Source organism: Liolophura sinensis, chromosome 8 (assembly GCF_032854445.1).
Source record: "Liolophura sinensis isolate JHLJ2023 chromosome 8, CUHK_Ljap_v2, whole genome shotgun sequence".
NCBI lineage: Eukaryota > Metazoa > Mollusca > Polyplacophora > Chitonida > Chitonidae > Liolophura > Liolophura sinensis.
In genome coordinates, this window is record NC_088302.1 from 43,595,821 (window position 1) to 43,613,276 (window position 17,456).

At 38.8% G+C, this 17,456-nt stretch overlaps 1 protein-coding gene across 1 annotated transcript; it reads left to right on the top strand.

Moving 5' to 3' along the window:
• The first annotated feature begins 237 nt into the window (after positions 1–237).
• On the top strand, positions 238–17,165 carry LOC135473163 (uncharacterized). The gene is made up of 11 exons (XM_064753003.1): positions 238–375; positions 1,694–1,909; positions 5,072–5,302; positions 6,012–6,119; positions 6,800–6,837; positions 9,187–9,390; positions 11,046–11,297; positions 11,780–12,074; positions 12,555–12,758; positions 13,635–13,919; positions 15,475–17,165. Exons 1-11 carry the CDS (start codon positions 324–326, stop codon positions 16,005–16,007), a joined length of 2,418 nt encoding a protein of 805 aa, XP_064609073.1. The 5' UTR covers positions 238–323; the 3' UTR covers positions 16,008–17,165.
• The last annotated feature ends 291 nt before the right edge of the window (positions 17,166–17,456 follow it).

The window sequence follows — 17,456 nt, forward strand, 5'->3', positions numbered from 1 at the left end:
ACTCTTACCTTTCATCCCAAATATTGGCATCAACATTTATATTCCATAATCCCATACTTCTTGAAAGAGTATATGTGGTCCTGGGAATAACGAACATATATTGTTCTTCTAGACGCCCCTTCCCCTTCCCCAACACACACAAACACATCCCAATAAAAATTGGATCTGGAGATATCCAGATACATACTATCTATGGTTTGGTTGCAGATGCATTGCGATGTCTCCATATCCGATGTGAAATCTTAGACACGTTCTTAACAGTGAAGAGTTGACAAAGTACTTTAACAACCAGAGACTGAGTGTGGAGGGAGATAACTCTGATCATGATGAACACTTCCGGACAGTCAGCTCTGATTCAATTCAAAACCATAACTGGTACGTGCATTGTATTCCATTGGCTTGGCTATTTTCATTGTTTGGACAATGCGCTAAAAACTCTTGCTGAACAGTATTAGATGGTTATGTTGCATGTTTGTGAGCCCGCGTGAAGACCTTTTTGAATGTGTTAAATGACATGCCTTGAGATTAGTTACTGTACACCTACTTTGTTCAGTTAAATGTTTAACTCATATCAGTTTTTTTGTACACTTATTTATCAAAACATGCACGAATGTCTTAATATAGACCCTCTACCTTGTTTGTTGTCTTAACAGTTTTAGGAAACCTACTTGTTCAACCATGCATAGCAGTGGATGTAGGCCTATACGAGCGAACCTGCGGTAGTCGTGGGTTTTCCCGTTCTCCGCATGGTTTCCTCCCACCATAATGGCACCATAACGCATGCTCACCAGTGTTTTGATCTTCCGTGCCACAACACATCAAATCACACTTCTTACAGCGGCATGCGTCGCACCCTACGTTCGCCTTACATCACTGCCACCAATAGCAAATTTTTGTACCTTTCTCAGTTTTATTGATGAATGCTGATTATAGGTCCGCGCAAGGACACCTGTTGTGAGACAAAAACTAAACGAGTTCACGTATTTCGCACAGGTCCCAAAAATCAAGCTGGTTTAGTGGTGGCAGTGATTTAAAGCGAGCGTAAAGAGCGGCATATGCGGTGTAAGGAGAATGACATAAAATCGCTGTCAAAGCTTCAAAAGTAATGGACGATTAAGTCTTTCCTGTTAATATGTAAAATCTGAAGGCGATTTTGGTAGCCAATATGACTGATTTTACATGTAGCTGAATTTAGGCGACTAGCTAACAGAAACGGACTATACCTCTACTATCTCTGCTGGAAACGACCGTATCACTGTGTGGCCTAATATGTTGATGTAACACGAATTACGGAGCGTAAAATGCATAGATGTTATATTTGAAAAAAACATAATTGTTAATGTGCAGCTCTCTCAGCCAACTGGAGCTCTCATCCTTATAATAGCGGAACGTTTTGAAATGTTATTCTGTAATCCGGAAGTTAGAGATCACGTGATCACAATGGCAACCCCCCATATTGATGCATAGCCCATGTTTTGCTCTCCGTCAGCGACCAGTAAGCCCTGAACAGACAAAAAAAAAACTTCACGTAAGCTTTACAGAAATACTCTGGGAAGCTGAAAATTATACAAATCTAAATACATGTTTTTCGCCTACACCGTCAGTTACTCAGGAGATCACGTGGACTATAGCTTCCGGCCATTATCGCAGAATGATTACTGTTGTATGTGTATGTGCTTGCTGTGTATAACAGATGCGGAGGATGTACTAGCCAGGGGAGATCACTGCATATGTGAAACGAGGATTACTGTGTCAAGATATGACTGGCCTGAGCTGAGAACTGTCGAAATCAAAGGATTGCAAAAGTCAGATTATGGAAAATTAATGTCAGAGGAGTGTTTGGGGAAATGTGTCGAAAATATCCAGGAGACAGAAGAAGGAAGTGCTCTGATGACTTTCATTGAGGAAGGTGAAGAAATGTGGAAGTTATATAAAAAAAATTTTAAGATTTAATACATCCTATATTTTATTTGGTAAGGAGCCGTAGAAATGACATGCAGAAGATTTTTGTTTCCTTCACTCATTCCAAAATATAAATAAAAAATGAGCTGGGAGAGGTAACAAATTTACCCATCTCGCGGTGCGACATATACTGTAAACCACTGACAAAGAAGCTTGGTTCTTGTCAACCATGTTTCGGTAAATGTTGCTGATTTACTGGTTATATCGTAAGTCCGAGGTATATGGCTCCACCAATGGAAAACTTAGAGTTAATATTGACTTTTTGACTTATATTATGCCAGATACTTTTTTTTATTTTGCATGTCCCTTTTACGGTTCTATGGTTTGATCCGTAAATCGCTTACAGTTTTATCTGATGACGGTTCATTTATTTCGCTCGAGTAATGTAAGCACTAGATTGGTTTGATTATTTAACATCATTAGAGTAAATGAAGGCCTCGTGTTATAAAGCATGTTGGTCAGTTTTCCACCTCGGAATGTCTGTGTTTAGCGCACGGCTTAAATAACCATTTGTTGCCTTGGAATTTTTGGAATTCTCAAAAATATTCTGGACAGCCAGTGATAAACGGGATACAGATAACGTTGAGACAAAGCGTCGAAACGGATATTCCAATACCACCCACAATGAATTAAAATCAGTATTCAGATCGAGTACCATGCTAGTATGTAAGCTGTCGATAATAAAATATGTATCTCAGTTGAACTCTGCATCTCAGTTGCGCTATATGCACGATGTATAAACTGTCCCTTGCCCCGTGTTAAGCGGAATTAGACCCATCATGCAGCTGTGTTCCAAAGATTCTGGGCGCCCTGTCCATATTTACTTGCAAGAGAATTGTACTTACTATAAAACTTAAGAAACTTGGAGTAAAGACTCTTGCTGACTTTTTAACATAAAACCCTATTTTGCGGTTCATAAAGACAAATAAACCTTACCGTCATAATTACACTAATGAACTGCATTTGGGAATCATGCGATTTTCCTGTGTTCTCTGGCGATGCATATAAACAATAAAACACTATAATAAATCATGTAGGAAACATTACTTGGTTAAAAGCATCAACTTGTATCAACGGGCTATCAAAGAATATCTCGAACGACGGTTACCTTAGCTGATATATAGCTGGTGCTAGACACCCTTAATCGACGGTTAAATCATTTCCGTAAGCCTTCACCTATGTCGAGGCTGTTGATCAAATGAGTAGTATCTTCTCTTTAGCCATCACTTCAAAAAGTACAAATATAAAATTATACAGACCATGCTAAAGTTCTCCAGCAGAGATTGTTCTGCCGTCAAGCCAGGATGTAGCTCTGAGATCGGTTGGCCATGTTCCCATTTTAACTTCCATATATACCGCCCTTAATTGTTACCTTCACTAACATGGAACTCAGTTCTGTCGCCTGAGCTGTCCTCACCGTCGATGTACGCCACAAAAAGAGGTGTCCCGTGATCTTAAAGTAATTCCGAATTCATATCATCTCATTACACAAATGTAACAGACGCACCTACTCGGACAGCATCAGAACTGCGTCAAACATCATTTTCGAATCATGTGACTCGGTTGCTTTAGTGGACTAGGTTGCTCTTCCGAAAACTCCCCCAAAAGATCATCTCCTTTCACAATAGTTGATTATATAGAGGATATTGCACATTGAAGGTTGAATATCATAAATATTTTTAGAGTGAGAGGTGAAAATATAACCCACGAGACATTTAACAAAAGTTTCAGTGTATCTATTTTGTGTATTTGAACAAGCTTAAGCTGTGGACCGTCGCGTATATAGCGTGATGTCGCACATGACGTCCTGTATGACGTTGTGTCTTGTTTTAAAGTTATGCTCGGATTGGAACGTCATAAACCAAAATGTTTCTTTGTGACGTCTTGGCGTCGGGGGTGTGTAATAACAAATGTGATATCTAACTCTAGTCAGGGAGATATTATTTTATCAGTGAAGGAAACCATGACATTTCACCTTTATATAGATAAAAAAAATAGAGGATATTGCACAGTAAAGGTTGAATACCATAAATATTGTGAAAGGTAGAAAATCTTGTGAAAGGTAGAAATGATAACCCGCTTCGCGTCGCGTGGGCTATCATTTTCACCTCTCACTCAAACAATATTTATGGCATTCAACCTTCAGTGTGCCATATACTATTTATTATTTATATCCTGACATTGTCTCTCTACATGTATATAAATGGGTATCAGTTTATCTGTTGCATCCGTGAAAAAATTAAGCAATGTCTTCGTCGTCTTTCTGATTTTATTCACACACGCTGCAATTTCGTTCACGCCGGCGCTCACAAAACCTTTTTACAGTTTTAAACGCTGTCTGTAAGTAATTATACACTCTACAAAGGTGCTTAATGCTAATGCAGTATAGGTATTTACGTAAATTAAGCTCATGAAGAATTTCTACGGTACCTCTTTTTTTTGGTGAACTGTATATTGTGCGGAAGTGCACGGCCGTGGGTCATGGGTCAGAAGTGTAATAGCAAAATGTAATAACAAAAGTGATATCTAACTAGTGAAGATATCATTTTAATCAGTGAAGGAAATACTGGGATTTCACTAATGTATAAATAAAAAATTCTTTTCTGTAGATTGTTAACATACAAATTAAAGTTAAGACTCCAAAACAATTTGTTAATCGTCCTTTAGATGGTGTACATCTTACTGGTTTCAATCAACTAATTCCACGGATTTATCTTTTTTTGGACAATGACAAGTGCGGCCGACTCAGATTTAAAATGGCGGTTAGGGATGCTTGTTGCCGATGTAGCAGGTACATTTGTGTTGATTGTGACGATATGGTTTTTATTATTCACGAATAGCAAGGGGTTAAGAAGTAAGAATTACTAAAGGATTACAAGAATCAATGTTTTTGTAGCGTACAGCTCCAACAGGTTGAGGACAGCAAACGCAAAAGGGTCGAGTTCCAGGTTTGTAAATGGAAGGGTACAGATTTGCATAGGTCAAAGCTAAACTGAAAAGAATGAAACAGACCTCAGATCTAACCAGGCTGTGACATTAATCTATTCGTGTTCCAGTACCAAGATGCCAATAAACTAATTTGATCACTGGTATTTTTATCTTTTAACAGCGAGAGATGCAGTTTCAGAAATTGCCTTGAGGCTTCTGGACTTAAAAGTACAGGTCTTTCCATACGACTCCAAAAGACTTGCCCCACGACATCCCTTCATTGTCTACATGGAAGGAATGTTCAAGAACTTACCAATGTTTTCGCATTTTTTGAAATTCATCACACCTCCGACTAAAATCTTTGGAGTGGAGAGAAGTGGCAATGCCTTGTTACTGTATGCCAATGTTGTGGGTGGGTATAATATAAGGTCAGGGTGTAAGTGTTGATAGGAACCTCCTCGCGGTAAACTTAAGGTTGTTGTTGATTATGGTGTAAAGTCATGGTGTAAACATCATCTTAAGGTTGTAGGTGAGTATCAACGTTGATAAATGTAACCTCGTGGCACCAGCCAATCAGAATCGATAGCGTACCCCTTTATGGTAATTGGTCAGTTTGATGTGAGATTATGGTATCTGAGGCCATGGTGTCAACGTTGATCGGCGTCACCTTGCAGCGTAGTATGGCGGTATGTCATCACAGACAGTCTCTATCACTTGACCGGGCGTACGTCTTTCTGAAGCCATTTCGTAGTAAGAATGCTTTAGATGATAGTGTCTTTTTTAAGTCGACAAATGCAGCTTTTTCGGGAGAAATTTGTAAAGCTGCTGGCAGTAAATTCTTTCTGATTTTATAAGTTGCCAGGATGATGCATTATAGCATGTCTGAAAATAAATTAATCTGTATTTCACAGCCGATCTTCTTAACTGTTCTGGTCGTATGCAGGTCATGATTAGGCTTTACCTGAACATTTTAGAATGTAGCACAGAGGATGGCTGATTAATGGTAACTGACTAAGTTTCTTCCATTATGTATCCTGTAATAAATATGCTTTAGCTAGCTAGGTTTTGGTCTGACCAAAAAATTCCCGGATTAGGAATTAACTGAACAGTTTTAATTCCAGACTTGATCAGAGTAAAAGAAGATTGCGGATCTATTCCGTTTTTGTCTGGAGTGTCAGTCATGAACTGCGACCAGCTGTCCAGATTTTATCCGCTGTTTGGGATTGAAGGTTAGCTACACTCTTTACAATGTAAACTGTCTGTTTAGCTCTGAGATCTTCGTCATATTGTATATCCTCTCAACATTTCTCTGTCTTCCACATGAACGCTCGTGGTTTTCCCGAACGCTTTATTGAAATAACTGGAATGTTACGTACACCTAACCATATGTTCATAGTTCAAGGCTTCAAGAAAAGTTGATTATCACCCTTTACTTTCAGCCTCTGTCGATCCCAGAAATTGAGATGTTTGGTTATTCTGTATGACTTATCGTGTTAGAGTTCGAATAAAACTTTTACTGACCTAAATTGACAAGAGGCCGTATTTCACCGGTCACGTTTGAAGATTTGCCAGATATCACAATGTCGTTGCTGCTCTCCCTGTTCCACGTCTTTAATTATATGATATGACATTGGGATGATGTGATATCATGCAAAAAGAAAAGGTTTACCAGATGAAGTGGAAAATGGGAAATACGAATATGTCATCCTTGATATTTTTCATACTGACACGAAATATTTAATCGGCTTTATTTACCGCCCACCAGATAAGATGCATTCATCACACGTAAGTTAAAAGTGATCACTAGACAACGCATCATTCGTTAAATCGTTATTTCATGCGATGATAACGTTTTATGCATTCATTTTATGTATTGTATTAATTTATCTTATAAATTTTGGTTTCCCAGGTGGCAAATGCCTTTTCAAGCTTATGGACACAGTTCAGGTAATACATACAGAAGCAAACGTGTCTCTGGTCGTGCCCCTATGGTCGTCTCTCCTGGAGGGTGGTTAGCCTTTCATAAATGAAGCTGGTTGTTTGATTAAAATTCTCGCTTGCTCAGCTGTGCAGCTTTACGTCAGGCGCTTTTGTCGCGTACTTTGTAAGAAACGTCTTTTTTTCTGTCACTGTTTATTTTCCTCACACAAAGTCACACATAGGTGACTTAGAGACGAGTGAAAAATCCTTTAACACGTTGCAAACATCAACAGTTAAATCATCTTCGTTTACAATTCGCAGGTTTCGAGATATGACGTTACGACAACAGAGTGACGTCACTTTGTTATATAACGTAGTCGCTTTACGGCACAGTAGGGCCAATCTGGTAATTTCAAAATGCGGTCGTATATAGAATATAGAGTACTAATTAAAAAGCATTAGACTGATCTCCTGAATCATGTTTTTGGATGGATTTGGGTTCCCAATATTGCAAAAATAATGATGTTATCTCGGTACTTTGATCTAAAAACGATCAGTACCATCTTATAAGATAGGCAGTTAGCCCTACCGTGCCGTAAAGTGGAGACGTAGGACATCACTCTGTTGTCGTAATGACGTAGCTCGAAAACTGCGTATTGCGTGAGAATTTATTATACCCCGCTGTCAGTTGCCGGCCGTGTGCAAATATACACATTAAATAGAGATAACCTTTCAAACAACGTCGAGTGTGTCACGCAACACACCGGTCGGTACGTTTACCTCCCCGAGTAATACCATTTGATGCTGTTTATGTCTACAAATAAAAGAATTTGAGTTTGTTTTCTTGTTAGATTTGCTTCCTTATATAAAGGTGAACTGTCAGAATTTCATTCAGTGATAAAAGTGTTATTTCCCACAATTTATTAATATCGCTTTTGTTTTTACAATTTTTATAGTTTACACCTAGACGCCATGACATTAAAAAAGAAACATTTGTTTCAAAACGTTACAATCTGAGCTCAGTGGTATGACGTCATAATACATGTACAGTAAACCATGACATTCTACGTCACACAACAATAAAACATGACGTCATACATAACACAGTTTTGATGTATCTAGGTCAACTGCCTTGGCCTGAGCTTGCCGTTGATTGGTCTAAAATGCATGATTCTGTGGAGGGAGTAAAACAGAACAGAATGGCAGGATGAAACATGCAGTTATTACCACATTTTCTTCAATTTTTTGGGTTAGAATAGACTTTAACCTTCGTCTTCGTGTTTGTTGTGTAACTCGATACCGCTGAACCTTGTTTCGTTCCTCGTCATATTCTCGCTCATTCTCGGGGTTTGACTCGAAACAAGGTTCAGCGGTATCGGGTTACACAACAAACACCTCTACGACGGTGTTAAACCCTTAAACAACAGCGTGCATCCATGATAACGCTTTGTATAATTATGATTGGACATGCTCACACGAGGTATTAATGTTACTCCAGTGGCGCGCTTGTCGAAAGAACTTTTACAAGTGAGAACTTTATTTTTACTTTATCAGGCCTACTTTACTGCCAAAGTGTGGTCAGTATTGTAACCAGCATCGGGCGGGATTTCAATATCACAAAAACTGCGTGTATAGTAAAACGTAAATTTGACGAAATGCTTAAGCGTGAACTAAAGGAATCAAATACCACTGGCTTAGGTGTGTATTGAAGGGACAAAAGGGTCATTTAATGTAAACTAAAGACACAGACACTACTTAGGCACATCTGCCATCTGACATCTGCTACATTCGCCAAAAACAAGCATGGAACCTAACTGATGCATCTGTACTGAAATAGCGACCGACTGACTTGATGCTTTGTAATACAATAATATACTTCCGGTGAGCCTTGCTGGTGAGATGTTCTGCAAGGGCCACGGTTGTTCAAGAGCGTATTAGGCTTTAAGGTATTAACTTTAGTCCGAACTAATGTTCCATCTATACTTCGCTTCGGGAGTGGTAGATCCAGGGTCAATCATGGGACGGGTCACATTTAAGACCTTAGAAGAGGAAGTAACTTCCTCTCTTGAAGGTTCAGCATTAAAGGGATAGTGCAACGACTGGTTGACCCGTATCAGTATAATGGCTCGAGTGGGGCGGCTTACTTGCCTTCGGTAAGTCGTCTCAGTGAAGCAGCACCAGATAAAAGAGCGGTGGATATCCGTCCTGCAACAATGAGGCATATAACATCCCTAGTGTTTTTTCTTAGTTCGTAATTTCACAAGCACTGCTCTTTCGCTAGCACTTGTCGGTTTGTTGTCTCGTCAGCCGCAAGTTTTAGTTTGCCGCTGTAAGACACTAATATCTTTAATCAACCTTTTCTGTCATTTTTTACAGGATCAAGAAACCGGAGAATATCGAAATTCTTCCAAAATGGAGTGTCTTGAACAGCAGGTGACGCTGTTAAACAAATCCAAGTCCAGATTGGAGAAAGCTTGTAAAGAATTGATGCTCGAGAAAACCCACTGTGACAGAAGAGTGGCTAAATTGCAGGAAGAAGTCAGAACACTCTCATCTGTAAAGGAGGAAATAAGCTGTAAGGTGTGCCAGAGGAACAATAACAGTAACACATCTGAACATAATAAGCATAGTTAAACTAGGTAAAACACACTCAGTTTACAAGTTCACTCATCACAAATATTGATTTATTCATTTTGATTGGTATTTAACTGCCTAGTCCCTTTTTTTACAAATACGGCAGGCGGAACTTCTCGGGTTAGATATGATATTTGAATTGTCTTTCTTTTATCTGTGAAAATGTTCTCCAGTGTCCCGTGGTCATCTTTGTATTTCAATCTGTATATATTGTTTGTAAGTTTACGCCTTTTGGACCCGGATGTTCATACCCCACACCGCATCGAGAACATAATTATGCTCGCTGATTATGTTTCCATCCATGGGATTTTCTTTCATCCCTATGTACATGTTCTAACAGATCTATTTGCATATGGAGTTCCTTCTTTCTTCCATTACATTATGTAATATGATGAGATGGAACAAAGATATAGGGAATGTTCGGCACAAAGAGACAAACTACAACACCAGGTGACGCAAATGACACTATCAGTATCGAGCATGCAAAGAAGAAATGCTACGCTGACAGAAACCCATGGGAAACTGATAGGGGGTAACACACACCATGACGAAATGGCGACGGTTTTGCAGAAAGATGTCCAGCAAGCCTCGTCACATAAGACAGAGAGCAGCTGTAAGGTGCGACGTCTGGTTCAAAATAAATCAACACAAAAAGAACAATTTGTGTCAGTGAAATAAGCTATAATTGTCCATATTGAAGTGGAATTATCCCAATGCTCGTTACCTGTAACAGTTTGACATCACCTTTCGCCATAGTCCTCGGGTTGGAGTGGGGAAGGGGGTGCCTTTGTTTTCGCGGTTGTTAGTGTGCCAGCGCGGCGCAATGATCCAAAAGCCTCTAACCAGTGCAGTCGCTGTGAGTTCATGTCCTCTCCAGCCGTACGTGGGATCTGACAGCAACCTGTGAATGGTGGCGGGTTTCCCCAGTCCTCGGCCCGGTTTCCTCCCACCATATTGCTGACCACCGTCATATAAATGAAATATTCTTGAGTACGACGTAAACCGCCAATCAAATAAATAAGTTAATTAATTGTCATACGATGTTGACTCCCAAAACCAGCGGAATTTCAATGCTCTCTCTTTGTGGTGCTCAGCATTTTATACAATTGGTGTCAGTCAGAAACCTTACTGAATACAGTACAAATACAAAACAGTTTTCTATAGCCTGTATTCACCATGTATTCTGACCTAGAACACTAAACAAATTTCTACATCCGGCAATGATAAGGTTAAGTTCTGATATTCTGTCCCAAACGTCCCATGATCAGTATGGCATAGTGTCCAGAATCTGACAAAGCAGCGGTAATAACCTTTATATAGGTTAAGCATCGAAGTCTTTAACTTCTGACACTAACTGTGATAGATGCAGGTGCATAACAACGTCAGGGGTAAGCCTCATTAACTAACATCTTGTGCCTCATCGCCAAAAATTTTGTCAGTATCATCGAGAAAACTCAACCTTCCTACAATTAAGACAACGTCCTATGACACATCCAGCCTCAGCTTTGTTTTTTCTATCTTTGTAACATATTATGAAACGTTTCTTTTTTTTAAACTAACGCATTTATGCAATCTTGTTTGTTTACTATTATATTCTTTAGTATGACAAGCTCCTTGTCAAGTTCAAAGAGAATGCAGTTCTGATAGAAGGGTTAGAACAACAAGTGAAGCAGCTGACCGAATCCGAGGCAAGCCTTCAAATAAGACATGGAATAGAAAAGACACATTGGGAGAAAACACTGAAAGATTTAAATTCCACAGCCAGTTTTTTGGTGAAGAGGAACAGTTCCCAGGAGCGCGAACTTTTGAAAAAGGCAGAGCGTATTCTGAGACTGGAAACATCTTTGTATTGTGTAAGTGGATGGATCAGAAACTGCTTCTTGATATCCCGTCTTTTTTGGGGGGGAGAGGGGGGGGGGGCCCCCCCAAACACCCCCCACCAAAAATTATGGTTGAAAATGCACCTATACAGTTTCTAACGACTAAGCTTCAGTCTCAATTGATTATTTTTCAAGAAGTTAAAGTCAAATGATTATTTTTGTATACATTGTCTCTCCTCACCCCTCCAAACATCTTCTTCAAGGTGTACAATTATTTAATAACTAAATAATTTCAGCCTATTAAATTATTTGCTTCTTTATGAAGAGGATTAGTTAGATTTCTCTCTTTAAATCAAACCTGTCATTCTCGATTGTTTCGTTTCTTGAAATTTGATTTGCATAAAACAACATTATTGTGGCTAAAAATGTATTCCCAAACCTGTGGGGAATTCATTTCAATACTGGAGCGTTATATCCAGTTGAATATCAAACGATTGATTTTATTTGCCTTGCAGAATTCGGAGGAACTGCATAAACGTCTGGAGCCACTTCAGGCCATTCCGGAGATAATTTCGTCGCGCTGTAAAGCACTCAGCCTTCACATTAAAGATACGGGAGAACGTATCGACGAAAGTATCAAGGAATCTGGTGCACAAGTCGGTAATGAGGTGGCCCGCTTGGCTACAGCCTGGGAAAAGTTTAGAAAGCAGGATACTTCTGAGAAAACCCGGAAGGGCAGGAACAGCTCTAACCGAAAATATATTCCCGGAGAGCTTAAAGATTGCTTTGAGCAGCTGAGAAACACACTCGGTATGTCATATATATAGGCAATACTTATAGACTTTTTGCAATTTATCATGCTTGTTCATGGCCTTTTGCTTTCCATTCATCGCTCATTCATTTCTTGACTTGAGTTTATGTAATGTTAACTTGTACCCGTAAAATTCTGGAGGAGCACATTTTTCCTCAAAGAGAGGATGAGACACATGGGCCTTCAGGAAATTTAGAAGATATATCTATAACAAAATAAAACCGCAACAATTGAATAGACAAAGCATTTATGTACATTCCATGAATGTCCAATGCACCACACTTTTTAGTATTATGATTTTTATTTTAAAGGAGTGTTTAAGACCAATAAAGCTGCTCACCGAACATCATATATAAGTGGACCTGTGTTGGAGCATGTTTAGAAACTTAACTATCTGGGATTTACTAACACTGTCCACAGTATATCAGAGTAGAACAGAGTAGCTTTCTACAGCCGTTGTTATTATCTGTGCCCTTCAGGTCCAAACTGGTTAGATGCAGGTCGTGCTCTTGGCCTAGACTCCGAAAAGTTGGATAGGATATCGGAGAACTGGGGACAGTATGGAATGCAGGAAATGACTTCCCGAGTGTTGGAATGCTGGTGTACCAACTCTCAAACGGCAGACGTCAGCCTTAATGGTCTGAAGTGTTCTATGGTTCGGCTTGAAATAAACCCACTAGAGTGTAAGTCATTTTCTTAAGAGCGATATTTTGTCTAACTGATCCGCTTTATCTCAATAAACTGGGTAATACATGTTCCTTAGTTAAGATAGATTACAATATTTATTTATTTGATCCATGTTTAACACTATTCTCAAGAATTTTCCTTATTCAGTGGCGGTCAGTTTTATAGGTGAAGCAATCCGGGAAGTTCAGGAGGAACTGGACCAAGAACTGCTCAGCCCATTGACAATATAATGTGACTGAGTGGGGCGTCGTCTCTGTAATATGCAGAATGGCGTTCCAGTGAGGCAGCACGATGCCCTCGATATTACCGAAATAATGTTGAACGCAAAGTTAAACTTCAACCAAACAAATCACTAAACCAACAAACCAATATGGAATCTCAAAGCTTGTTTCTTCCGCTTTCAACATTTTCTTGCCACACCACGATCTTGAAAACAGTATATAATCACCGGATATAAATGCGAAGTTTTAAAAAAATGTAAACATCGGAAAGAAATCCTTCGGACATAGAACTAGCGTTTAACGTTAAACACAGAAGAACAAAAATCTGGAGGTGTTAAATAAGCCTGCACAGTGTTATATGTTATGCTGATCTGTACATAGATTATACAGACAAAGCTATAAACGTCATCCAACATCCAGAAGTGTACCAATGAACCAATCGCACTGATTCCCCAAAACAATTAAAGAAGATATTCAAACAAAAGCAGGCAATCAAGTTCAACAAGTTTTCCACAGTTTTAATTCCCTTAACCTGTTGTCCAAATTATGTTCGATCACAGAAAAAACTGTATGAAATATGCTTTAGTGTTGTGGGTTAATCAATAATGAGTAAATGGCCTGTATCTTTGTGTTTTGTCTATATGCGTTCAGTGGTACCCATGAGTGAAGACGATCGGAAGATCCTGGTGGACAACTACAGCATCCTGCTTTCAGACATGTTTGACGTTACCGTCATTGACGGTCACCTTCGTAGAGCTAAGATACTGTCAGCGTCAGCCCTTGACTATATCCTGTACCCTAAAACACGTCACAGGCGAATCCAGAGACTACTGGTGGTGTTACCGTTTTGCGGGAGCCGAGCACTGAAGGAATTTAAAGAAGCTCTGAATGAGTCTGGTCAGGCCCACCTGGCATTGGCACTTGATGGTAATTCAGGTAATCCTTGTAAATGTATTCGTTGGATTTAGTTAGTAAATAGCCATATAGATATAGAATAACAACGCTGTTAACACGTTCACAAATTTGTAGAGTTTTCCCTGAAGTACAGCTATACAAGTAGCCTCAATCCCGAAACACTCTACAGCAGGTAAATTTACTTTCCATATTCCCTTTACATGCATTTTAGGTTTTCGTTTGACTTTTATCAAACGCTTTACTTGTTGTAATCTAAAACATTAGCCTGTGCAAGCATGCTTGTTGGTTGAGACGGGTAACCCTGACCGATATAAAATGCCCAGTAGGAGAGAATATTTCAGGAACAGTTCATTCAGCGTGCACGACATGACAGAGAGTTCATTAATCAGGTCTACAGGTGGTTATCAGTTCTCTAAAATGTAGAAATACAATATATCAGAACAGTGATACGGAATTAAATCAAATGTACATCGCACGCACCTGTACTGTGTAATAAGTAGTTAAATCAAATAATAGTCAATTAGACCAAGACAACTCTGTATGTGAATACACAACGAAATGTCTCCGTCATATTACATGAAATATCACAAACACAAAGAAATACTGTCATTATCTCGCAAATCTTGGAAAGGTATGTATCATGAAGATCGTCCGCTAGAACAGCCGCTCATACTTTCTAGTATACAAAGGAAAGAAACAAAATATGTGTAGACTTCGATTAATCCAATAAAGTTTCATTTCAGGGGGAACAACTCTTACATGATGTAATCAAAGCACGGTACTCAACATTAAGCAAACAGCTTAATGTTGACTCAACAGCTCTGTATATCATTTAAATCACTACCCCAGCATTTTTGGTGTAAGCTTAGCCAAGTTAAAGAATTACAAGAAAATAAATGCATTAACACATTCTGTGAACTTCTCAGTCAAAAACTCTTTGAAAATATCTTCTATTTATGATACAAAACATATCTAGACACACACGTAACTCTAGAAAACATAATGCACGCATTACCCTGTCTAAAACAACAACGAACGCTGCTGTGGAAATGTAACAAACTAGCAGATTTACTGAATGAAAAATATGCGTATAATGCATTGACTTTACACAAAAATAAAATTCAATGAAAATCTAAATTACCTGAAGAGTAAATCTCCTGGCATTTACTGTATAAAACTTACAAGTTTCTTACAGTGCAGCAGTGCGTGCAGTCTGCAGTATTGATCAGCGCGCAACGGGGGGTCGCGGGCGCCCAAACGGAAATAACTCAAACACTTGTGTTATATCTAGAATGCTAGTGAAACTGCCATGCCAATGTCTAACTTCCCACTCTAATCTATAATAAACCATCTGAATTTGAAATCATTTAAGTAATATTTAAAACTTACAATGCATACGACGTTTCAAATAAAAGGCTTAAATTTTTTTTTAGAAATTACGAATGCTACATGACAAATTACTGAAGACTTCTAGCACTGTTTATTGTATGTTTACCCGCTCCCTTGCAAGAGTACACGTTTACTCCATTGTATAATTTAGAGTAAATAATGTATTATTTTACGCTTTCATTTGCAGTTCAGGAATGCATTCCATCAACTACAGAAACCCAACAAGTTACAGCCTTAAACTTTAAAGTTACGCCTAAACCAGCAGCTGTATGTAAACCCGCAGTTGCGAAAAAGCCAACAGTTGTACCTAAACCCGCAGTTGCGCATAAGCCAACAGCTGGACATAAACCCACAGTTGCGCCTAAGCCAACAGTTGTACCTAAACCTGCAGTTGCGCCTAAGCCAACAGTTGGACGTAAACCAGCAGTTGCGCCTAAGCCAACAGTTGGACGTAAACCAGCAGTTAAGCCGAAACCGGCAGATGTATCTAAACCAAGAGTTGTACCTAAAGATCCAGCGACAAGAGGTGTACGTAATCAAGCCTTTGAGCTGAAAGATATCCCAGCAAAACAGACTGAGAGGAGTGATGATTTGGGACTTGTAGACAGAATTTCTGATATGCTGGCATCAAACATGCAAGCATCGGGCCAGATTAAACAAGACTTTGATAGGCTCAGGGGACAACTGCAGAAATGTACATGTGGAGCAAATCCCAAGTAGAAAATATGTCATCACATTTTCATAATGAATTACATGACGAGACAGCCCTGAAAAAAACTGTAAAATCTTCCCTCTAGACCTGCAGATCTCATATTTGATTTGTTTAGCTGCAGGTAATCTGGAACGGTTAGCGGGATCATATTTGAGGGACAGATAACGCCGTGATATGTGGGGAACAGCTAGCGGGGTCATATTTTAGGGACAGATAACGGCGTGATATTTGAGAAATAGCAAGGTCACATTTGAGGGACAGATAACGGTGCGATGTTTGGGGGGCAGCTAGCGGCGTCATATTTAGGGGACATCTAGCGACGCCAAAACACGTTAGTAATAAAGCTGACAGGGATCTACATATTGTCTATTTTTTAATTGTCCATAATTGAATCGAACATATATCCGGAGCATAATAGTACATCTCGCGAATAGAATGAATATATTGATGACCAAATGATTACCAAGTTCCGTGTTTATGTTAGATTATAATTTGTGTACAGGAATTTCACCTACTTATAAAATACTAAAAGAAAACAAAACCATTGGTGTCAGTAACCCAACTGTAGCCAGATGATATACCACCACTCTATAGGCGAAATGCTTAGACAAAAAGCAGATTGTTAGGAGATAACTGATAAACAAACTGGTAAACAGGCAAGACATTGTACCGATTTTTAAAAAGGTGGAAACCAAGCAAAAAGGAAAATGCTGACACCTTGGTAAGGGGAAAGAGACAATGAACGAATTCTTCAAAATGTCGTAAAGAATGTAGATTTTTTAATTTGCAGTCACATGGAAGACATTTACTTTCGTTTTCTGGTTTACGACTCTTGGAAAATAAGATGGTATTTTCATTTGGTTGATTACATCAAGAATATAATCACTTTATTACATCTAAAACCATGGCGTCACATGAAGGATAATCATATTAAATAGTAAAGATGGTATTTTAATTTTAATGATGTTAAAAATGCTTTTCTAATCTAGCAACCCAAATTATTTATTTTGTGGTTGTTATTTCAGTAAAGAGGTTTTACTATTGTTTTGGCCAAGACCAGTAAATGTGTTGAGGAAGGTTTTAGAAATATTTTAGTGATGATGATATCCTTTATTCACGTTCTTCTTTATTTGACTTTTGTCCAAGAGAAAATTTTATAGCATTTTTCAGGCAATAGTGAATTAAAACAGTTGTATCTTACAAATGTACTTGTCTGTCGTATGTTTGTTGTCAGAACAAACTTGTTCTGCTAGAGCTGGCTACACGTCCACAGTGTCGTTTGTATCAAGCAAGTTTACATCACGAACGTTTGTGTCCAGCAAGTTTACATCAAGCACGTTTGTCTCCAGCAAGTTTACATCACGGATGATTTAACAATGTGGTTTATTATGCTGTCGTGCATTTCCGTTAGTTTAATACCATCTTATTGTTGCAAACTTATGGTTTGTGAAAGTTAA